The sequence below is a fragment of the Cyprinus carpio genome, chromosome A15 (assembly GCF_018340385.1).
Source record: "Cyprinus carpio isolate SPL01 chromosome A15, ASM1834038v1, whole genome shotgun sequence".
Lineage (NCBI taxonomy): Eukaryota > Metazoa > Chordata > Actinopteri > Cypriniformes > Cyprinidae > Cyprinus > Cyprinus carpio.
This window is the reverse complement of record NC_056586.1, coordinates 20463961-20487517: the sequence shown is the minus strand read 5'-3', so window position 1 is coordinate 20487517 and position 23557 is coordinate 20463961. Positions and strand designations below refer to the sequence as shown.

The 23557-nt window shown below is 36.0% G+C and overlaps 3 protein-coding genes across 7 annotated transcripts; all 3 read left to right on the top strand.

Moving 5' to 3' along the window:
- The first annotated feature begins 1610 nt into the window (after positions 1-1610).
- Positions 1611-13177, top strand: LOC109111122 (pre-mRNA-splicing factor ATP-dependent RNA helicase DHX16). Of its 5 annotated transcripts, none has more exons than XR_006161799.1 (21): positions 1611-1698; positions 2039-2241; positions 2323-2561; positions 2906-3080; positions 3177-3233; positions 3391-3645; positions 4914-5156; positions 5241-5429; positions 5673-5783; positions 5920-6035; positions 6198-6408; positions 6639-6737; positions 7445-7597; positions 7859-7999; positions 8469-8631; positions 9400-9518; positions 9810-9877; positions 10023-10185; positions 11475-11636; positions 12106-12208; positions 12305-12446. XR_006161799.1 is itself a non-coding variant. In XM_042771477.1 (21 exons), the coding sequence occupies exons 2-21, from the start codon at positions 2044-2046 to the stop codon at positions 12986-12988; spliced, it is 3165 nt and encodes a 1054-aa protein (XP_042627411.1). In that variant the 5' UTR covers positions 1611-1698; positions 2039-2043; the 3' UTR covers positions 12989-13177. The 5 variants fall into 5 exon arrangements, 1 of the variants encoding a protein (XP_042627411.1); XR_006161798.1 differs by having other exon boundaries at positions 12106-12203; positions 12305-12445; XR_006161797.1 differs by having other exon boundaries at positions 12030-12203; positions 12305-12355.
- A 2496-nt stretch (positions 13178-15673) lies between these two features.
- On the top strand, positions 15674-19888 carry LOC109110839 (RING finger protein 225-like). Its single transcript, XM_042771476.1, has 2 exons — positions 15674-15830; positions 18589-19888. Exon 2 carries the CDS (start codon positions 18641-18643, stop codon positions 19550-19552), a length of 912 nt encoding a protein of 303 aa, XP_042627410.1. The 5' UTR covers positions 15674-15830; positions 18589-18640; the 3' UTR covers positions 19553-19888.
- Positions 19889-21390: 1502 nt separating this feature from the next.
- On the top strand, positions 21391-23345 carry LOC109110840. The gene is made up of 2 exons (XM_019123785.2): positions 21391-22406; positions 22821-23345. The coding sequence occupies exons 1-2, from the start codon at positions 21744-21746 to the stop codon at positions 22908-22910; spliced, it is 753 nt and encodes a 250-aa protein (XP_018979330.1). The 5' UTR covers positions 21391-21743; the 3' UTR covers positions 22911-23345.
- The last annotated feature ends 212 nt before the right edge of the window (positions 23346-23557 follow it).

Genomic DNA, 23557 nt, shown 5'->3' with positions numbered 1-23557 from the left:
AACAATTAACTGACTTTTTCACATTGGAAACGGTGCTTGATTTGTGCATGATTCAGAAAAGATGACTTTTTCACTGGAGAAAGCAGTATTATAGAGGACTTTATCCAGATGCAACAATTTGAAGTTAAAAACATCTTAATGGTGGATTGGTTTCTTAACACACTCAGCTATTTTCTTCACAAGATGGGGTCGTGTGGGTATAAACAGTAAAAAGATATGAAATGAGTGTTTTATTCAGGCCTGAATTTTAGAGATTGCGATCACGCTCTGAAAATCCACCACATAATCCTATAAGACCTTTTGAAGTTCAAATGTCACTCTAAATATTTCTCACATTCTTTCCAGTCGGCTCAACTGGCACACATTAACCCTTTAGCAGCATATAAGACTTTGATGATTTCTAACTCTGACAAACTTTAGATGCTCAATATCATGTGATAAAATATTTGTGGAGACCTTGACACTCATAGTGTAATAACACCGTCATCTTGTCCACCGATTAGCACCGGCATCTGTGCAGAAAGCTGTCTGGCCTGACTGACCTCCACACTGGCCAGCTAGTGGTGAACACTAGAATATCAGAGAGTGAACATTGTGTCGGAAGGGTTGCAAGAACTCCTCGACATATCAAACCACCTTAGAAAATGATTTAAAAACAATTAGACAGGGCCATTCAAAAGTTTGGAGTCAGTATGATTTTTTTTTTTTCAAAGAAATGAATCTTTTATTCAGCAAGGATGCATTAAATAGATAAAAAATAGATCAGAAATTCAGCTTTGCCATCACAGGAATAGATTACACTTTAAAATATATTAAAATAGGAATTTTGGGTTTTCATGAGCTGTATGCCAAAATCATCAGTATTAAAACAATAAAAGACCTGAAATATTTCAGTTGGTGTGCAATGAATCTAAAATATATGAAAGTTTAATTTTTATCATTACATTATGGAAAATAATGAACTTTTTCACAATATGCTATTTTTTTTGAGAAGGACCTGTATACATATATATATATATATATATATATATATATATATATATATATATATATATATATATATATATATATATATATATATATATATATATACATATATATATATATATAAACTTTTGAACTAGGAATGCACAATTAATTGAATTTCTGTGTTAATGTAGGAAGTATAATGCAGAAAGAAAAGCACTTTTGGATAAACTGGCAGAACTTAGTTAAAGTGTTTTCTGTTACTTCTGTGTTTGGACACAGTGATAAACATAAACTGATCTCTGAGGCAGTTCTTCAATTCTTGCATAATCAAGCATTGGTGGCAGAAATAAAACCCAGCCAGTAGCATCTAAGTTATCTACTCTTATTATTTAACAATCCAAACAATAATTCCGTTTTGCGCTGAGAAATGTAACGTGTACCACGTGACCAAGCAGTCTGTTTTATTGACAACCTGTGTGATAATTTCATTTTCACGTGAATTATTCAGATCCATCATAGCAGAACAGTTAGCGACAACTACATCTGCATCTCTACTCGCTTATTTTGTGTCTAACGTTAGTGCTAGACCTCGTCTGAATGTTTTACTCAGACTTTTATTTTGACATGTCGCGTCCTGAACGCAACACAGTGACCCGGAAGTAACAGTTAGCGTTAATGTTTTCGTAGGAGAGAGCACATTGGGGGAAAGCGTGTGGAGAAGATATTAACGTAAGTCAGACGTTTCTTATTAATAACGATCCAGTCGTGTTTGTATTGTTTACGTATTTTATTGTTTTAGTCACAATACTGACTGTAAACTGACTAAGTACATCAATAAATGATCTGCTGTAAATTTGTTGTGCTCTGTATCTTTTACATAATTTTTCTTGTACTCGTAATTTTTTAATTTGACGACTTTTAATGAAATGTTAAACTCAGTTTGGTCCCCCACAGTTGTAAAAGTGTTGTTTCATGCGCCTGTATTGCTGTTATCTGCTGATTCACATTATATTAAAGCTTGTTGATGCAGTCTTGTGTAAAGTTACACGTGTTGTGTTCTTGTGCACAGTCACAATGGCCAATCTGGAGCAGTGGGTTAGTGACCAGCTCCATGACATCCTGGGTTTAAGTGACCGATATGTGGCTCAGTTCATGATCGGTCTGGTGCAGAAGTCTTCTGGACCTCAGGACTTTGTGGCTCGGCTTCAGCAAACCGGAACCATTGATATTGATCAAAGAATCACAGGGTTTGCAAATGAGCTGTACAACAAAGTAAGTGTTTTCACTCAGTATGTTTAATAGAATTCATAAATATATACATATACATATCTATGAATTGACCTTCCATTCCAGGCTCCCAAAAAACATGTGGCTGAAAAACCTGCCCGGGCGGTGGAACGAAAAGTCATAGAAATGGAGAGAAAGAACAGAACCTACACTCTTCTTGAGGACAGTGAGAGTGATGGAGAGACAGCCAGAGAAAGAGGAAAGGAGAAGAAAAGCAAAGACCGCGACAAAGGAAAGAAGAGAAAACATCTCAGACAAAAACGAGACGAAAGTCCGTCGTCCAGTGAAGATGACTGGAAAAAGAGGTGATTGTTACATTTTTTCAATCTTTTAGATGCTGCAGACCCACAAATATCAGGTATATGTCAAAACCTGGAAAACAGGTCTCAACGCATCCGCTTGTCTGAGAAAGTGTTAGCCATATAAACTAATGGTTTTAAAATTTTAAAGGCGTGTCTTGTATAAAGAATTTATACTGTGAAAAAATAACATTATAAATGTCGACATATTTGGACCCCAGTGTAAAAAGCCCTGGGCTAAACTATAAAAGGCTTCAAATTTGGCTCATTCAGTCAGAAAGGGACAACTAGGCTATCCAGTTTATTGTAATGCTCAATGGTTTCTCTTGTTTGTTCTTTGACTCTTTCAGCACTAAAATCATGGATGAGCCAAAAAAAGCTGCTAAAGAAGAAGAGGAGGAAGAATGGGAGCGAGAAGAGAGAGAGAGACTTCAAGATCTGGAGGAGAGGGATGCATTTGCTGAACGAGTGAAACAGAAGGACAAAGACAAAACAAGACACGTACTTGAGAGACATGACAAAAAGGTAATGGTAATGAATTTTATTAATGATATTTTTTTTTTTATTTGTGTTGTTTTTCATTTTGATTTTTTTTATTTTTGTTTTTTTTCTGCTTTTATGGCTTATGAGGAAGCTCAGAAAAGACTCAAAATGGCTGAAGAGGATCAAAAGAAAATGGTGAGAAAGACTTTAATTGTACTTACATGCGCAAGAATGCTCTGTTGTTAATTGGAAATGTGATAACGTAAACCTGTTTAATACAATATTCCAGTTTTTCTAGAAATCTGTCTAAAGCTGTGGCGATATCTGTTAACATTGAGTGCGCTCTCTTCAGCTTCCAGAGTTAAGGAAACAGTCACGTTGGCAGTATCTAAGCAAAAGAGAAGAGGAGAAGCTGGAAGACCTGGAGGCTGAAATTATGGACGAGGAATACCTCTTCTCCACTCAGAGGCTCACAGATCGGGAAAAGAAAGATCTAGATTACAAGCGGAACATCAGAGACCTGGCCCGAGACTACAAGAAAGCTGGAGCGAAAGAAAAAGAGGAGAGAAAGAACAGATACTACATGCCAGAGGAGAACAGAAACAAGGTACAAAATGGTAGTGCTGGTATAAGAAAAACCAGGTACCAAAATCTAATATGCTTTTATTCAGCAAGGATGCATTCAATTGAGCAAAAGTGACATTAAATATTTTCATAATGTTACTAAAGATTTCTATTTCAAATATTGGTGCTTACACAGATACACACAGGAGCGTTTGAAAGCCGTATCTATCAGACATTGGTTCTTTTTAACTCTTTCCCCACCAGAATTTTTTTTTTAAAAGTTGCCAGCCACCGCCAGCGATTTTGATGATTTACACTAAAATTTGATGGCCTCCAGTATAGTTTGCTGTATGATTATTTGAATAAGCAATACACCAAAATAAAGATCAGAGCCTTTACTTTAAAAAAAAAAAAAATCAGGTTTATTCTAGCTTAAAGCATTCTTTTTTTATCCACACTTGAATATAGGTATGTTTCATAAAAATGTATAGTTTTGAGCAAAAAGGTGAGAAAATCACATTTTTATCAAAAACTGCATTTGGATAATATTCAGTATGATTATCAAAGCATAAATCCAGTAAATCGCTTTACACCTCCAAAGCTTGCACAGACATATACCACTTCCTTGATCACCATTTTACTCCGTAACATTATGCAGTTTTCATTTATATGCTGTCTATTGCTGATGATCGCATTAATTTAATATGCATCTGTTTACATGAGAGATCGCTCGTTTCTCTGTTCTGTTCACGTGTGTTTTTGTTCGGGAGGTTTTGTACTCGTTCAGAAGATGTGCAATAGCGCCCCCGAGTGTATAACAGTGAAAACACGAAAAGCCGTAAAAACTTGTCTTTGGCGGGAAGCGTTGTCTTCTAAAAGACGAGATAACTCGTCAATGGCGGGGAAAGAGTTAAACTATTCTATTCATCAAAGAATCCTGGAAAAAATGTATCAATGCTTCTGAGCACCAGATCAGTATATTAGAAAGATGCTGAAAATTCAGCTTTTTATCTCAGAAATCAATTGCATTTTAAAATATTAAATATTTACATTTTAATATTAATATAGAAAACTGTTATTTTAAGTTGTAATAATATTTCACAATGTTACTGTTATACTGTATTTTTGATCAAATGAAGACTTTTAAAAACATTTTTAAAAAACTTTTGAATGGTAGTGTATATCACAAATATAGTTGCTTTTGCTGGAAATTCAACAGAAATATATATTTTTTATTTTAAATAACCCTAAGGTCATTTCTTTTATATACTTTATTGTTTTTGTCTTTTCTTCTTTATCCCCTCCTTTCAGTCCATTCCTCAAAAAGACATGGACCTGGAGTTTGAAGACACTCCCAGAGAGGGAGGTGGGGAGCAGGGCCGCTGGGAGGAGGCGAGAGTGGCCACCGCCACCCTGCAGTTTGGAGCGAGAGAAGAGCGGGAACGCCGGATAAAGGAGGAGCAGGAGAAGTACCAGCTCATTTTAGAGGAAGAGGAGATGATCAACTTTGTCAGCACGGCCATTACTATGAAAGGAACGCTGTCAGAGAATACTGTGAGATACTGTGTATTCATTATATTTCTGTATGTCTTTCATACAGAATGTTATAACAATCTTGTATCTTCCTATTTTCTTCAGGAAAGTGAACCTCAGTTATCACAGGCTGAGAAGCAGAAACAATCCATCCAGGAAGTGAGACGGAGCCTTCCCATCTTTCCTTACAGAGAAGATCTTCTCGTTGCCATCAGAGAGCACCAGATCTTGGTCATAGAGGGTGAAACCGGATCTGGCAAGACCACCCAGATCCCTCAGTATCTCCTGGAAGATGTACGTGCTTATTATAAAATACATTTATTGGGAAATAGCTTTAGGATTTTTGTGGAACATGCAGGACCTCATTTTAGGAGATGGTCTTAAGTTTGGAGCCATAGTTTGATGTGTGTGCATCAATAGTTTACATTAGCTGTGTTTCCGTTTTTATGCTCAAAATTAAAATAATGGCACAACAATATATGAGATATTAAAACCTGAAAGTTGCATTCACTGATTGTTTTGTCTTTTCTTTATCAGGGTTATACTGAAGGAGGAATGAAGATTGGCTGCACTCAACCTCGAAGAGTGGCGGCCATGTCTGTAGCAGCCAGAGTCGCACAGGAAATGAGTGTCAAACTAGGAAATGAGGTCATAATCCATATGTTTATTATATGTGTGGTTTATATATGCTGAGCCTGCAGACTTGCTGTGTGTTTGTGTACATATGAGAAGTTGTGGGAAATCTGTAGTTTTTTGATTAGATATGTGGTCATATTTTCCACAGGTGGGCTACAGCATCCGTTTTGAGGACTGTACGTCAGAACGCACCATCCTGAAATACATGACTGACGGCATGTTACTCAGAGAGTTTCTTACAGAGCCCGACCTCGCCAGCTACAGGTAAAAACTTACCTTACAGAATTAATCTTTTAAAATAGCATTTTAAAATTTGATTTTTTGATGTTATACGATAGGGAAGCTTACCTAACATTTTTGACATTTTTAATAAAATGACTGCCATGATTGCTTTCTCTTTTTGACTGGCTGATTTTCTGTGATCAGTGTGATCATCATCGATGAGGCTCACGAGCGAACGTTACACACAGACATCCTCTTCGGTCTAATCAAAGACATTGCACGCTTCCGCCCTGACCTGAAGGTTCTGGTGGCCAGCGCTACTCTGGACACAGAGCGCTTCTCCTGCTTCTTTGACGATGCACCCGTATTTAGGATTCCAGGTCGTAGGTTTCCTGTGGACATCTACTACACGAAGGTAATGGACTGTGATTAAAGCACATTCAGTTTGTCATATAATGACATGTATATTAGGGGTGTAATGTAATGTAGTGTACATTTCATTGTGCATGGTTATTTTTTATATTTAGATGTACTCTAATGCTCACCTAAAGTTAAGCTTTTTTTTTATTTTTTGTTGTTTTTTTTTTTTTTTTTGCCTTCATTCGTACATTGCATATTATTAATATAATTTGTCTTTTGTTTCAGGCTCCGGAGGCCGACTACCTGGAAGCATGTGTTGTGTCAGTGCTACAGATCCATGTCACTCAGCCGGCTGGAGATGTACTGGTCTTCCTCACAGGACAGGTCAGTCCTTGACACTCAGTTGTTTATACTTCATATTTCCCTTGTGGACAGACTCTCTATCAATGCATACATCTATTAAGAGAAGCTGTGAGTCACGGCATTAAAGAAAAAAGTTTCTCCAATACATCATCATCAATTTTTCCCGCGGTCACCTCTGTCTTCTATATTGTTAAATCTTTCTTTTTGATTGTAACAACATTCATTTTCTATGTACTGAGAAAAGTGCAATACAAATAAACGTAAAATGAAAAAAAGCTTATTATTATACATATTTAAATTTTTATGTTTTGTTATTTTATTGTTATTAATATTTTTGGTTTTAATGTTGTGTGATGTACTTGTTTTATTTGTTGATTTTTTTTGTAACAAGGATGTCAGAGGTACTAGTATTATCTGCATTGAAGCTATTTAAGGGGGTCATTTTATTTTTGATTTTATTTTATATGGTTTTATAATGTATATATTTATGTGTGAGGGTACATACATTTACACTAAATACAAGCTTGTGTATATTTTCGTGTTTATTTCATTGGCTTAAATAGCACTAATGTATTTTAAATGTATTGATAAAGGCGTAAATAGCACTAATTTGTGATGAGCCAGAAAGATTTAATGGTATTTGTGTGTTATGTATATGGGTACAGTTTGTGGATCATCAGTATTTATATTGGTAATACTGATGTTAACTGTGTCCTCTGGTGTTGCAGGAGGAGATTGAGGCATGCTGTGAACTTCTACAGGAGAGATGTAGGAGACTGGGCTCGAAGATATCTGAACTTCTGGTTCTGCCCATCTATGCCAACTTGCCATCGGACATGCAGGCCAAGATCTTCAATCCCACTCCGCCTGGAGCACGCAAAGTAAGACCGCATTTCCCTTTTGTCACCCAGCAGGGGGCAGCCTGTCTGTTGAAATCTGTGGAAGATTACTTGCCTTTACTCGTAAATGTATTCTTAGCTGGCGCTTTTATCCAAAATAAAATCGAACCAAACAAACTGATGCAAATTCTTATGTAAATGTTCTTCTTTCGAAGCTGTATTTTGTTGATCATCTTGATAAATATGCTAAACTCTGAAAATTGTTTTTGTTTAGTAACTGTGTGTGGTGTTTTTGGGCTTCAGGTTGTGGTGGCCACGAATATCGCAGAGACGTCTCTCACAATCGACGGCATCATCTATGTGATTGATCCAGGTTTCTGCAAACAAAAGAGCTACAATGCAAGAACAGGAATGGAATCTCTGATTGTCACTCCCTGTTCACGAGTAAGAGAAGCTTCTAGCAACAACATCGATCTTTAAAGTGTGCAGTGGACCCAAAAGTATTTAGACAAGTCATGTAGATTTACAAATGATTTATGAATGTTGCAAAATGTATTATTATTAACAGCAACAATAATTATTTTAATAGTTGTAAGTGCTAACTAATTATTATAAAATAATAAAACGATTATGGTCATTAAGTAGTTAATTAATAAGACATTAGTTAATTGTTTATACATTAATAGTATTAATAAATAAAATGAATTAATAAGAAGAAGAACTTTTAATACCACAAATTATTATATTATTTAGAAATATTGGTCTGAATGTGGGGGAAATATTTATAGAGACAGGGGCTTATTTATTGTCATTTTGAGTCTTGAGTTACTCCTTTTTGCGAGGAAAAATGGTTATGCTTAATTAATTGATGTTTTAAAAGCAGTGATTGATAATGTGTTTTATTATCATGCAGGCATCTGCCAATCAGAGAGCAGGTCGTGCAGGAAGAGTGGCTGCTGGGAAATGTTTTAGGCTGTACACCGCCTGGGCCTTTAAACATGAGATGGAGGAGACCACTGTCCCTGAGATCCAGAGAACAAACCTGGGCAATGTGGTCCTGCTGCTCAAAAGTCTCGGTAAGAATGAATGAATCTGTTTTTCTTCATGACTTGACAAATCCCAATGCCAGTTTGATTGTTACAGAATTGTTCTGTCATTTAAATTATATACACTAGCAATGGTATTATTTAGCAAACATTTGTGACAATTTAATGCTTTCACTCTGCTGATCCTTATTGTATTCGTGTCATACAAATATTTTAGTGTTTTTTAAAGAATATTTCTGCCTTTTTGGGGCAAAAAGTTGTTGACTTTGGGCTTGGCTTACACTCAGTTCAACATTTCAATTGGACCTCATGTGGAAACCATGATAGGTTTTTCTTTTCAGTATTCTTTGATGAACAGAAAGTTCAAAAGAACAGCATTTATTTAAAATAGGAATATTTTATAACATTATAAATGTCTTTACAATCAATTCATTTTAATGAATCCTTGCTAAATAAAAGTATTCATAGAAATTTAATATATAATCAAAAAAATGTTACCCCAAACTTTTGAATAGTAGAACACATCTATTAAAATGATCTTATGACTAGTAGGTTAAAATGACTCATAAAGTGAAATTCTCTGACAATGTTAAGCATGGCTTATGTGTCCAAATTCTTATTAGGGCATTCCACTGAGTTTGTAGTGTATTTTTGTTATGACAAACAATGTCTATTTTGGGGTGTGGTATTTAGAAACTGGAACTTTAATGCATACATAAATAGACCTGACACACTTATATTATATGTATTTTAATATGTGCTTAAGATCTAACATGTTTTTCCTGATCTGTGTTTCAGGCATAAATGACTTGATTCATTTTGACTTCATGGATCCTCCTCCTCACGAAACGCTGGTGTTGGCACTGGAGCAGCTTTACGCCTTGGGTGCCCTTAACCACCTCGGTGAACTCACTAAGGTGCAAAAAAAGTGTTTTTCAAATAACTTTATGACCCTATAATTATGCTACATTAGAATACATTTGTTTTATTTTTTAAGCCCTCATAAACTTTGGAAAACTCGGTTGTGTTCACAACACATTTACAAGGAGGTTTACGACAAAAAGCTGGGTGTCAATAAGGGTTCTGGACCCGGAAATGAACTATAAATAAATTAGTCTAAAGCTTTCGGTAGGTGGATATCCCTTATGGAAGTATACCAATATTTAATTCTTGGTTTTTTACTTAATTTTATTCCTCCTGCACTATAGCTCGGTCGAAGGATGGCTGAACTTCCTGTGGACCCCATGCTGAGTAAAATGATTCTGGCTTCTGAACAGTGAGTCTAAACTGCAAAGAAACAATCATTAAACCATAATTTTCAAGCTTAAATGGAATTTTTGTTATTTACTCATCACTGATTACCCTTTATCTGATGTTGTTACTGTGATGTTTTGAATATTGTTCATTGGTCTGTCTTTCAGTTATAAGTGCTCTGAGGAGATTCTGACCATCGCGGCCATGCTGTCGGTGAACAACTCCATCTTCTACCGGCCCAAGGACAAAGTGGTTCATGCCGACAACGCTCGAATGAACTTTGTGGTACCAGGAGGAGATCACATTGTGCTGCTCAATGTATATACACAGGTGTGTTTATGTGTGCACTTGAAATATCACTCGGAGCAGCAATCAGTCTGACATCTGAGACTTTTGCACACTTTTACGACCCAGCAGTTGTGCTTACAGAAATGATTTGTTATTGTAAGAATAGTGATCGTGTCTAGCATGACTTCCTTATGGGAGATGTGCAGTGGTTGGATTGCTGAACAGGTTATTCAGGCCTGTGCGGACGCGGACGTGTATGTTTATGTGTAGATGCTTTAGCAGGAAGTTCTTGTCTTGTACTAATTCTAACTTTGAAATGAACAATATTTTGTAAGAAGGACTATTCAAACAACAGAAACATTGTGTTAACAAATATATTTTTGCCAGCGTTTGGCATTTAAAGTAAAGCATTTAGAAGTATTTTTTGGTTACTAAACTACAATAACAAAAGTGCTCAGTAATTTAAGTATTTAGTACAAAGCAGGCTGTATTTAGTAAACATTCATTACAGTAATGCTTTCACTCTACCAATTCTGATTGTATTTTTTGGGGAAAAAGTCAAATAGCCTTAGTCCCAAAGATAAGTCCCTTATAGTCTCATTTCAGCCTTTCAACTAGACTCGTTATGCATATTTTTTTGCAATATTTTCCATTTTATTCTACCATACTTTTAAAAAAAAAAAATAATAATTTTTTTAACAAAACAATGTGAATTTGTCTTTAATTGCACATTGTCACATGAACAACCATTTATAAAACGGTCTTCTAAAGTATAAATCACAGTAATGTTCATAGTCACTTGTTTGTGAATCAGACTTCACTGCTTGCGGTGTGTTTGTTGTATGCACAACCCTCACAGTTATTGTTTTCATTAGTATTCAGTCTTTCTTTGTTAGTGGGTGGAGAGTGGTTCTCCATTCAGTTTGAATTGGACATAACCAAATAATGATTCACAAATCAGTGGTGGAGTCAGTTGTAAATGCAGTAAATTCTCTGAACGGTTCACTGCCCGAGTCTGGTTTAAAACATAGACTCACAAGCGAGTTACCGGAGTCTTTCTCCTTCTCTCTTTCTCTTGCTTGGTTAGAGAGTGGCTCCATGTTCAATTCAGGTCAGACTTAACCAAATAATGACTTTCAAAGCTTTGCGAGTTGATTATAAACTCTGATTCAAAACACTAACTCACAAATGACTGAATCAATAAAAAGAATGAGTCATTTGTTTCGTGAATTAAACTTCACTGCTAGCACTGTTTGTTGTTATGTGCACAAAACAGCTTTTGTTTGCCAGAAATGAAAATGCATTCAATAGTTTCTCTCTTTCTGTGTCAGTGGGTAGAGAGCGGTTACTCCACTCAGTGGTGCTTCGAGAACTTCATCCAGTTTCGCTCCATGAAGAGAGCTCGAGATGTCCGTGATCAGCTGGAGGGGTTGATGGACAGGATCGAGGTGGAACTGTGCAGCTGCAATGGTGAAAGTGTGCCTATTCGCAAGGTGATTTCCTTATTCACCCCCCCCCCCCAGCTTTTCCTCCAGTGATATTGTGTTTATGCAGAAGCTTGCTGCTTTGCATGCGATAGGTATCTTAACTTTATAATCCTGAATTTAGCTTTATAGACTGAATTAATTTAAGACACTCTTACTTGTGGCCCTTACCGGCTAAAACATTGAAGTAGAATTTGTGGCACAATTTGCATTGTCAACTATTAAGGTAAGTGCTTGCTTGTCTCATTAGGGCTTTTCACATTGCACTTAACCCAAGGTGAACATCTTTTTAGTCAAGGTTACAATGTTTTTTATTTTCTACTGAGGGAAAAATGTTGAACAGTTGAAAAAACATAGCAAATGTACCTGTCAAGAGTAAATACTCATGTGTTTGTTTTTCAGTACTTCCTGTTCTGTGAGAGACTAGCGTCACTATGAATCATCAGTATTTAAAAGACAATTTGATCTTTTATATCAGAGGATTCAACAGGCAGACTTACACAATAGCTGAATGCGTGCATACATGCTGACTGTGTGTTACTACATTTAGCCAATGCTTGGCATTGATGAATGCAGGTTAGGTAACTAAGAATCTTTTGTGTTAAGAAATATCAATAAATTATAGTATAAATTCACGATCTAGATCATGATGTAAATGTGATCGCGTTTCCTTCCAGGCGGTGACTGCAGGATATTTCTACAACACGGCACGCTTGAGCAAAGGGGGTTATAAAACAGTCAAACACCAGCAGACTGTTTACGTCCATCCCAACAGCTCACTCTTCGAGGAGCAGCCACGTTGGATGATCTACCACGAGCTGGTCTTCACCACCAAAGAGTTCATGAGACAAGTATGGAGTCGGCCTTCACTCTGTTCATCTTTTTAGTCTGATATCACTAATATTATGGAATTCTGTCATTATTTACTCACCCTTATGTTGTTCCAAACTTGCATATGCATTTCTTTCTTTTTGGAACACAAAAGAATATATTTTGATGAATATATGTTCCCACCGACTTCCATAATATGGACAAAAAAATACAATGGAAGTCAATAGAACAGTTTGGTTACCAGCATTCTTCAGAATATCTTTTCTGTTCACGGTAGAAAGTCATGCAGGTTTGAAATAAGAATTTACATTTTAAGGTGGACTTTAAGGTTTAAGGTTGGCGATTGGAACAGACTGGTTGTTTTGTACAGAATACATAAAAATGTTCTATCTGTCTTTTAGGTGATAGAGATTGAAAGTGGCTGGCTGCTGGAAGTGGCTCCTCATTATTATAAGAACAAAGAACTGGAGGACAGCAGCAGTAAGAAGATGCCCCGCAAACAAGGCAAAGCCCGTGAAGAGCTGGGCTGATCCTGAGATCTCTTCCAGCCAATATTACTACACTGATTCTGCACAGGAGATCAGCGATGTCAGAGACTCCATCAGTGTTCATATGGAAATGATCAGACGTTTCTTATTTTAGAGACTCCTAATTTTCACATTTCAGCCAAAGTTGTTTTCATGTGTTTGAATGAGAAAATATATTTTTTATTACAAGTATACACGTGTTTTTTTATTATAATTTATATACTGATCTGTGATATGGCCTCTGAAACTATTTGAAGAGATATGGCTAGATGTGGATCAAAAGAAAAATGTTATCAAAGGTCATGCTATTGAAGGTAATTAAGACAACAGTGTTTCCATAAATACACATAGATGATGTTTTCAGCGGTATCCGTTATGCTAAACCTCCTGCGCCTCAGGTGATTGTCTAAAATTGTCAGGAGGAAATTCTTATACTCCAAAATAGGGATATTAATATGGAAAAAAATTACACAGATGGGAATGTTTTAACTATTGATATATCAACATAAAAGGACAGGATTGTGGTATAAAATGTATTTATTCATCCAAAAAGGTTAATGCGTTATGACAGGCGCACCCGCTATTGGTTTAATAGAATATTAAGTGTGGATAAAACAGCTCAATCCAAGAGCAGATGTGTAAAACCTTTTTCTACATTATGTAATTTTTTTTTTTTTTTTTTTTTGACTATAAGAAAATGAAATTCTGTCCCTTGAAATGTTCAGATAGTTTAATATATAGCCAGCAGTCAATGATTGGTAGTTTCCAGTCATTTGTATTTTCCCCCTAAAGCTCCCAGATGAACAGAAAGGACAGCCGAAATTAGCCATTAGTCAATGATTATCTAACGTTGTAAAATTCTTTGTCAACGGAAATGTTTTTCCTTTAACCAGAAATCCATTTGAATGATTGGCACAATATTATATGGTCACATTTGTTTATAGTAATAGCTTTCATGAATATGTGATCCAAAACAACACCAAATGTTGATCAATTTTTGGAGGAAAACTAGGCCATAACTTACAGAGGTGTGTTTTGGGGGCCCTCAGCAAGTGGCCCCGGGGGAGGGGGGTAGAAATTGTGTTACGCAAGGGCCCCAAGCAATTGCATGGTGCCTAATCACACTACTGATGACTGAATGTGAGACACAGGGCACATCGTATGAAAAAAAAACTACTAGATATGTGTTTTTGTTTTTTTAAGTTGATTGAAGCAGTTGAAAAGCATAGTAGTGGAATGTGGAAAAAACATTCTTTGTGAATGGCATGTTACTAACGTGTTCAATTTTGCATTCTTTTTGAAGGGTTTTCCAGATTCCGTTTTGCGTTCTGTTGGAAGGGTTTTTCAGATTCCACGTTAAGTTTTGCATTCTTTTTTTAATATTTATTTTTAATTTTTTTAATTCTGCTGTGTGGTCTCATGTATGTGAACCAACCTGATATCTCAAGAAAATTTAGCTATTTCATGTGATTTGTTCGTGTGAAGGTCCACCCCTAAACCTAACCTTCAATGGGGCGTAAAAAGATCGAATGTGTATGTGAAATTGCATGATAATTGTAAAAAAAAATTATAAATATTTTGACTAATTAGATTGCAAACAAAATTATACAAATTCTCACATCTAGAATTCGACCTTTTTTCCTCTGAGTTTCCTAACCTTCAATGGGGCGTAAAAAGATCGAATGAAAATTGCAAACAAAATTATACAAATTCTCATTTGTTTTTCACAAATTGTATTTGAAACCAAATCATCAAACAGTCAAATCAGTATGGAAATCTTATCCCCTAATTGCAGCCAAGTGTATTTTGCATACGGCTTATCTAATCATCAAGGTGTTGCTCTTCTGCCTTGTTTCTCATTCTCACAGTGAATCAGTAGTGGCAACAGTGTGTTTAATACAAGATAAAGGTACAGGTGTGATGGGTATAAAGTGATTTACATTAAAACAAAGCATATTAGCCTCTATCATCAATACGCACATCAAATTTCCACATGCTGGAATGGGACAGTGTTTCCTTCTCACTTATCAGGCAGTGTGTGTGTGTGTGTGTGAGAGAGAGAGAGAGAGAGAATAACATTAACCCAGTCACTTTATTTATCAGCGACTTCCTGAGATCTTTATAAACTTCCTTATCGCTCCCATCTAAATGTTGTATATTTCCACTAATATGTACTGGAGTAGGAAAAAATGGACTAATCATTAGTTATGGAATTTGTGTCCATTACAACAGGAATATCTTCAAACGACCAACATGACTCTCATCCTAAGTGCACTTGTATTTGTGTTTGACAAAGGCAAACGTGTTCAATTCAGAGGTCTCTTTTGACTTGGATTAGTAACTGACCACCTACCTAGCAACCACTCCAAACACCCTAGCAACATCCCTGCAGTCCTTGCATCGTGTCTGTGATTTCTGCATGAACAAACATGGCTCACAGATATTTAGAGCACTGGTATATCCAAACTTGTTGGTTTCAGTCTCATTTAAGGTCAGCAGAGATGTTGGAAAAATAAAACACGGGTGTATTAGTCAGTGGATTCCTCACATTCAAACTTAAGCCGTTTCAAATACCACCAGAGCGAGTTAAACAGGTATGACGGTAGAAGGAAAGAGGGAGGGAGAAACAAAGAAAAACATGTAGAAGAGGTGGAGACATGTTGCTTACGTTAACTAACATGATGAAAAGCACAGTGAAAGGCTTGAGGAAAACAGAAAGGACTGGATTGCACACCTTTCACATTGCTTTGTTGGATGCACAGCTAGACTGGAATATGTGCTTCTGGAGCCAAGCGAACTTTAGAGGCACATGAACATCTGGGTTCAGCTACTCTTCAGCTCATAGGTAGTTGCATGCTTTTAGAAACATTTTTATGTGATTTTAACTTTGAAAGAATCACTTTTAATTTTGAAGGATGTGATTTTAACTTTGAAAGAATCATGATTCAGTGATTAGCCAGTGTTGGTCAGTAGTCTGTATGCAAATGTAGAGTAATAATTAGTCATTAGTTTACAAATGCAGGTACAAAATCAGGGCTAGACGTCACATGGCTATATTTAAATGACTTTGAGTCAACTTTGAGTCCAATTACAAAAATATATGTTCTCTGGTAGTTGTTTTGCATGTTGGTTTCAAACACCCTCTTGAATTTGAATTTTTTTTTTAATTCTTTCCTCCAAACTAAAATTCCAAAATCATATATTTGCTGTTTTACATGTGTTAATATTGTCACGTTTTCCATTTTTATGTTTCATAACTTTAAAAAACTTTTAATAGGCAGCTTAAATCTATTATTCCAATGTGACAACATGCCCCACAAATGCTGTGTTAAATGAATCATATCTTCTCTGATTATATTTTGGGAAACAATGTTGGAAAATACATTTTTTTGTTGTTGTCTTTACATTGTGTTCTTAAAAAGAATTGACTTTCAAAAACAAAGCTACACTGTGAAATTCAGTGTGACAACTATCCCCGGTCTCTCCTTTAAATGTAGGGTGTGTTACTGTCATAATTAGTGACAAGTCTCAACTGACTTTATCTGGTTTGTGCTAAACCTGTGGGTGTGTGCTTTCAATTTGGGAAGTCATTTAGTCCAAAATATATGAATTATACCCACATAAACATGTTTTGAAAAAGAACCTGTTCTGCTTGTTCTCAATTAGTTAATGCTCCTAAAAAATTAATGTTTTGATAAAAGCAGACTGTTTTAAATGGCCAGTGGGTAAAACCTTTATAGTATGCAAAAACATGGACTATTTGATTCTAGAACATCTAAATTCAACCTAGATTTTAATTATTCATATTACACATCATATTCAATAATCATTCATTTTCCAACGATGTGCTTGTTTGCAATGAGATATTCCCATTTTGTGACTTTAATGACTTGACTCGTAGAGTTCAAGCTTAACCATAAGCACACAGAATTAAACTGGGATCTGTACACTGTTGTAAAACCTTTATATTCTGGTTTGCATTCCTGTACAGTCAGACTTTAGGGTTCAGGTCAAACACTCTTTTGGGTTTTTCACACTAATTCTGAGTTGATTTGAAACCCATGTCATTTTATGTACATATAGACCAGGCAATATTCCCACAGATAGATAAGTTGTGCACTCAGTTCATGTTCATTCAATGTTATCAACCTCATAAACATGCAAATAAGAACAGTAGCCTGAGGTTTACAAATGTACAGTGTATTAATTACTAACCCAAGATTACTTATTACTTATGAACAATGTAAAACATGGAACAAAATAAATAATAATAATTATGAATATATATATATTTTTTACTCTATTTTATTTCTTTAATTTTATTGTAGTTTACTGAATGTTTAGACAAAGTATATTTTAAAAAATCTTTAAAAAGTTTGCATATGTGTTTTTGTTAAGCTTTTATGGCTCATATATAGGCAAATGTGGAGCTCTAACTTGAGGAGGGAAAAAAATAGCAATTTGGTGCGGTTGCTAATATTTATGAGGCCAAAAAGTAAGATGAAATTCTGATAGCTTGTAATGTAAACCAATGAGATCTTTGTAACTATTTTGTAACTTTTTAGTTGTAACTATATCTCCCAATAATATGTCTTAGAAAAAAAAAATATTGATCAAAGAGTAAAAGTTTTATTGTGGGGGCAAAAATATATAATGTAATGCAATAAATTTTCCTCGAAAGCTTGATGTATCATATTTCATACTTATATTTTATAATGATTTTTTTTTCTAAAACTAATGTATGGATAATCAGATAAACACAAATTGCTTCAGTCTAGTAAGTATTTATTTTGAAATAGTGCTAAAAAAAAAAAAAAAAAAGCTGAAGCAGTAGGTTTAGGGTTAAGAATGACCCTGGGTTCAAACTCAGAGTCATTCAAGGCCTATAATGGAATTAAAAGAAAAACAATCACTAACCACTAATGTGTGAGCCACTAAACTCCTGTTCTCGTTGCACTTGACTGCTAATGATACAATTTAGTTTGCAATCTTCACCTTTGAATTATATAGCTGTTCACTTTGGTGATCTGAGTTTATTCCTGAGCAACTTTACATACACAAGCTCTTAAAGCTCTCACACACCACTTTTAAGTCTCAGAAGTTCAAATCTGTTCCAGAGTCTTAATGAAACCATCGGTTGTATGGTTCCATGAAGAACCTTTAACATCCATGGAAACTTTCCATTGCACAAAAGGTTCTTAATTGTGGAAAAGGGTTCTTTAGATTATTAAAATGTTCTTCACTCTAAGAGAAAGTGGCTCATTAAAGAACTGTTCTATGACAGGTTCTTTATTGCAATTGATGGTTCCATGAAGAACCTTTAACATCTATGGAATATTTCCATTGCACAAAAGGCTATTTATAAAGATTCTTCAGATTATTAAAATGTTCTTCACATTAAAAATGGTTCTTTTAAGAACCGTTTAATGAAAGGTTCTCATGTGTTTATGTATCTATTCCTTCTGTTATGTTGTTGGTCTTGTTGTTGGGAGCCTGTAATAAAGTTTATAATTTTGGGGAACCCAAAATGGTTATTCTACGTCATGATATGGAGTGTATTTGTGACCTTGACTGATAGTGTATTGTTCCATCTTCCCTCACAGGTTTCTCTGCTCAACACTTCCATTTTCTCTTAATCTGCTCCTGTGGATCTACATGATGAGTGACAGCAAAGAGAAACCCAAGGGCAGCAAAAAAGAGCCCAAAGTCAAGCCAAAGCTTGACAGCAAGGGTAGCTTCAACGTGGGAACTTCAGAGCAACGACAGAAGCCTCTTAGGAGAAGCCGCAGCAATGATGCGGAAAACCGCCGTCATCAAAGTAGCAGAGGAAGAGAACGGGACCAGAAAGAGGGTGGAAGGCAACAACGTGGTCGCAGCGAGGAGAGAAGGGTGCAAGACCACAACCATGAGCCTGGACACCACAAGAACGAGCAACCCAGCGATGATCTGCTGGACACGGAGTGCATTGTGTGCTTCTGCAGCTTTGACAATGTCTTCAAAGCTCCCAAGTTACTCTCCTGTGGACACACGTTCTGCCTGGAATGCCTGGCGCGCATCAACGTGAATTCTCCAGAGATCAAGATGTTGACTTGTCCGATCTGTCGGGAGCCGACGGAAATCCGACGCGGTCGAGATCTACCACAGTTGGGAAATAACGAAGGCATCTTCCGCAAACTTCCGGCTGAGATGCAACGGGTGCTTTCTGTGCGCTTTAAACGCAGCAAGGGCAAACTCGTCCTCAAGAATCCGCCAACAAACAGCTCTATTAACACCACTTTAAATCTGCCGGTGTTTAAGAAGAAAGAGGAGCAGGCTGGCGGTAATACGCTTGGAGTCATGGAGGAAGGCCTTGGCCAGGCGACTATGATCGACGTGGGAAGGCCGCCAAGCAGGATGAGGGGTCGCATGAGAAGGTTAATGTATTCCAATCAGTGCTATTATACCGTCGTTGCAGCCATCATCGCAATCACTGTGGGTTTAATGCTGGTGGGCATCTTCACCTTTGTGGTGCCTTATATGAAAACTAAACCATCCCAGAACCAAACTTCCCCAAACCCGTTGCCTTGAGAGATGAGGAAACTGACAGCGCACAAGAAGGATGACGTTCAAAGCAAAACAAGCTTGTTGCATTGAACACAACACAGCATTTTTATTGCTTTTGTGTAAGATGCTTCAGACAGGCTCGATAGGAATGAACTGGAAAAACTTGAACATATGATGCACTGAAGTCTGTTGAGCACGGACGTATTTTGCACAAACTGAGACATTGTTTTGGAAAGGTCTTTAAGAGCAAGAGCTAATGATGATGACTATTCTGAACAGTGATGAACTGTATTTTTCAAACTATAAATCAATGGAAGTAAAAAAAGTATATATATATATATATATAATATATATATATATATATATATATATATATATATATATATATATATATATATATATATAAAGGGCTGGATAATATTACCATACAATATTCCCATGCCATTTGATTTCATGAAGAATTATATATTTTCATGTATTTCTTTGCTATATGGTTTCTGGTATTGACGCTGAAGGACAAAAATGTGACAGCTCGCCAATGCAAATCACCTCAGTCTAAAAATGTACATGGCAACACTAATGTAAGCTCATAAATGTTCTTTCTTTTGTTAGAAAGACATTTATTAGAAACAGATACTTCTTTGACGTATGCTGCACATAATGAAAATAATATTATATTTTTTTTATTATTATACTTTTTGTATTTTTTTTTTTTTTTTTTTTTGCAAATGTGGGGAGGAGAAAGTGTGGAATATTATAAGTGTATGAGAATTTTCTGTTTGAGTGACATAATATACCTAAAATTACAACTTCAATCAGAAACATCTATAAGAATAAACTTAAACTTGATATTGTCAGTGGCTTCCCAAAGTCATAGACAGACACATGGCTTACTCACATGTCACCTTCTAAATTTAATGAAGCATAAACATACAAATATTTCACTAGAGCATGAGAACGGCTGTTTTAGAGCATGAGAATGGCTGTTTCCGCAGGACTGCAGTATCATAAATAGGGGTAAAACTAGTGAAGGCCTATAACTCTATAAACATATAAGAGCAAAACAGCAGATAAACAAAAATATGTTGCAGGTCTGCTCTGATAGCAGGGTGAAACAATGCTCAAAAGCAAATAGTAAAATGCAAGTAACCTATCTTACATAGTTTGAAAAAATGTGGTAAAAAAAATTTATTAGTTAATGTCAATGCCATGTGTCCATAAACTTGCAAATTTAGGACAATATGGATAATATTAATACATTATTTAGCCCGATTTTTGGTGCATGTGTTAGACTGGTTCTGCCAAATTGTCAGTTTCCCTTTCCAGTCATTAAGCAGTCCTGTTTTGCATTAATCACTACAGACTGGTATGCATCAAAAAGACAGCTCAAATTCCCTCCAGTGTATATTCTGTACAGTGCAGACATTTACAAGTTACATTTTTAGACCGTTTTGCTTTCCGTTAAAATGCAAGCCTGATTGTCCAGTTCTCCATTCCACTGCTTTGTCCATTGCAGGGTCATAAGGAGATGGAGCATCAAAATATAGCCTAATATTATATTCATTTCTAAATGTATTTGGGACATTACTATGTCATCATAACTGTGCAGAGGCACACATTTATTTATACAACATACCTAGTATCTGTCAGCCTGTTAAGATCACATGAGCACGTCTTTTATTTGGTTTATAGGTTTTTGCTCTCTAAATGGTCTGTATACATAGGCTACACATAAATATATTAATAATATTGTATTTTATTAATTTCAATGCTAAATTGGAAGATTATTATTGATATAATCTTTGTACAGATTTGTTTTTATAAATAAAAATAAGATTAAAAAATTAACAAATGCTCTCGAAAATGGTGTTCTCGTCAGTTAAGCAGCAGCAACATTGACATAAAATTAAAGTTAGTAGCCTACCCTATTTTCTCGAAAATAACCGTATAATACGCACACTGTGTACACGAGGGGGGCATGTGAAGTACACGATTTTGCACACATGCGGGTTGTTGAATAACCAACACCCCTCGATCTGACGCAAGTCTTGTAGCGAGGCTCCACATAACGCTGGGTAAATTGAGCCATTCAGAGTCAAATTCGGGCTCTGGCGTTGCTTAACCCCTCTTTCAGCACACCAAAGTGATTTTAGTCGGCGTTAATCGTAAGGTCTGCATTTAAAAGGACCACAAGAGTCCCAAAAGAAAGTCTGCGATGGCTTCGACACCCTCCGCTTCAGCGCTGTCAGCTGTCCTCCGGTGTCAGGGGAATATCCTCGCCCGAAAACAGGCGAACAAGAAGCGGCCTCCAGCCTCAGTGTGCGGGCTCGGGATGACATGTGGAGACTCGGTCAAGTCTTGTTTTCGCTCTCTATGGGGATTCATATTTCACAGGGAGCGGGTGGATGTTCTCGGAGTTTTGTCCGTTTCAGCGCGATTTGAAACGGGCTGTTCGGGTAAATCTTCGAGAAGAAATCAATCCAAAGATCTTCTGGTCAAAATAAGCTCCCTAAACACTGACAACAAAATGTTAACTGTGAAAGTATCAAGTGAACCAAATCAGTGGCCAAAGAAGAAACTGACGTCGGACAATACTTTTGCTTTTAAATCCCAACCTTGTAGTGTTTTATTCAAAAACACACTGGTTCTTCGACTGGATGGCTCTTATTTACGAAAACTAAACTCAGATTATCCATGCACTTGCTGCATTTGTGTAGTTTGCGCTCGGAGTAAGAGCACGCTGAAGTACAGTGATATGAATCCATTGTTTTCTCTTGGCTTATTGTGGATTTTAAAGAATAAACTCATATATTTATCCACCGCAGTGTCAGACAGTGTGCGGAAACTTGGAATTGGCTGGAACCAGCTTCATCCGGATGTAAGTTGTCGTCGGTGTGGTTTTAAAAGGTCACAAGAAGTCAAACCTTTTTTATACATATAGGCTATATATTTTTTACAGACTAACATTTTTATTTTTATTTTATCCAACTTTTTAAGTATTGACAGACTCCAAGTACCTTATTTCAGTTAGCCTAAATACAGTTATTCCTTTTATACAGCCGCACTAATACACAAATAGGCTACTCACAGGAAAGCATTAACATTCAGTTAATTTCTAAATTTTAAATAAATCTCCAGGTAATGACAACACGTGATTCAAAACTGTTAATAAAGGACGATTTTCCTGTATTAAAGTACAGAAATTATAGTATATGTTTTAAGAGTCAGAAACTAGAACATACTGCTACTGGTATCCATGTTGTGTATAACAAGACTATTTTCTTTTTTGTAGTGTGATAAGTTTAGTGGATGTGTCAGATGTGCATCTGAACATCACGAGGATCGACCTAAGACACTGGAAGGAGCTGAACCTGGGGAATGAGTCGTCTTCTAAAGACTATGGAGCGTGGAATGCGCCTCACACAAATGCACTTTGAATGATTGACAGATATAACTAGATATATGTGAATGTATGAATGTCAGTAATTGTACTCTCATGTTCTTTCATGTACTGTCTTGTTCACTTCAGCTTTATGGAATGTATTGTATTGTTTTATACACTTTCTACTTGATTTTGCACTGTTATTGCCAGCCAAATGTTCCCTTTGGAGTAAGAAACTATTATTACTATTATACTATTTTACCAAAACTGCTGAGCATCTTCAGCTTTTCTAATCTGGTAACTTTTTTAAATGTTTAAATGTACGAATAAGAATGTTGTCAAGTGAACAGGAAATTGATGCTGCAATGCTTGTTTGATTTTGTGTATTAATAAATAGGCCACATAATAATGCTTAATTAAAAAACATCAAGAATGTGTTTTTTTTTTAATTAATTTTACAATCTTATAAAAAAATCTTGAATCTTGAGATAAAAAAAATAGAAGCAGAGCCCAATCTGGCTCTATTCTCAAGACTTTTTGATTACATCTATCTATCTATCTATCTATCTATCTATCTATCTATCTATCTATCTATCTATCTATCTATCTATCTATCTATCTATCTATCTATCTATCTATCTATCTAT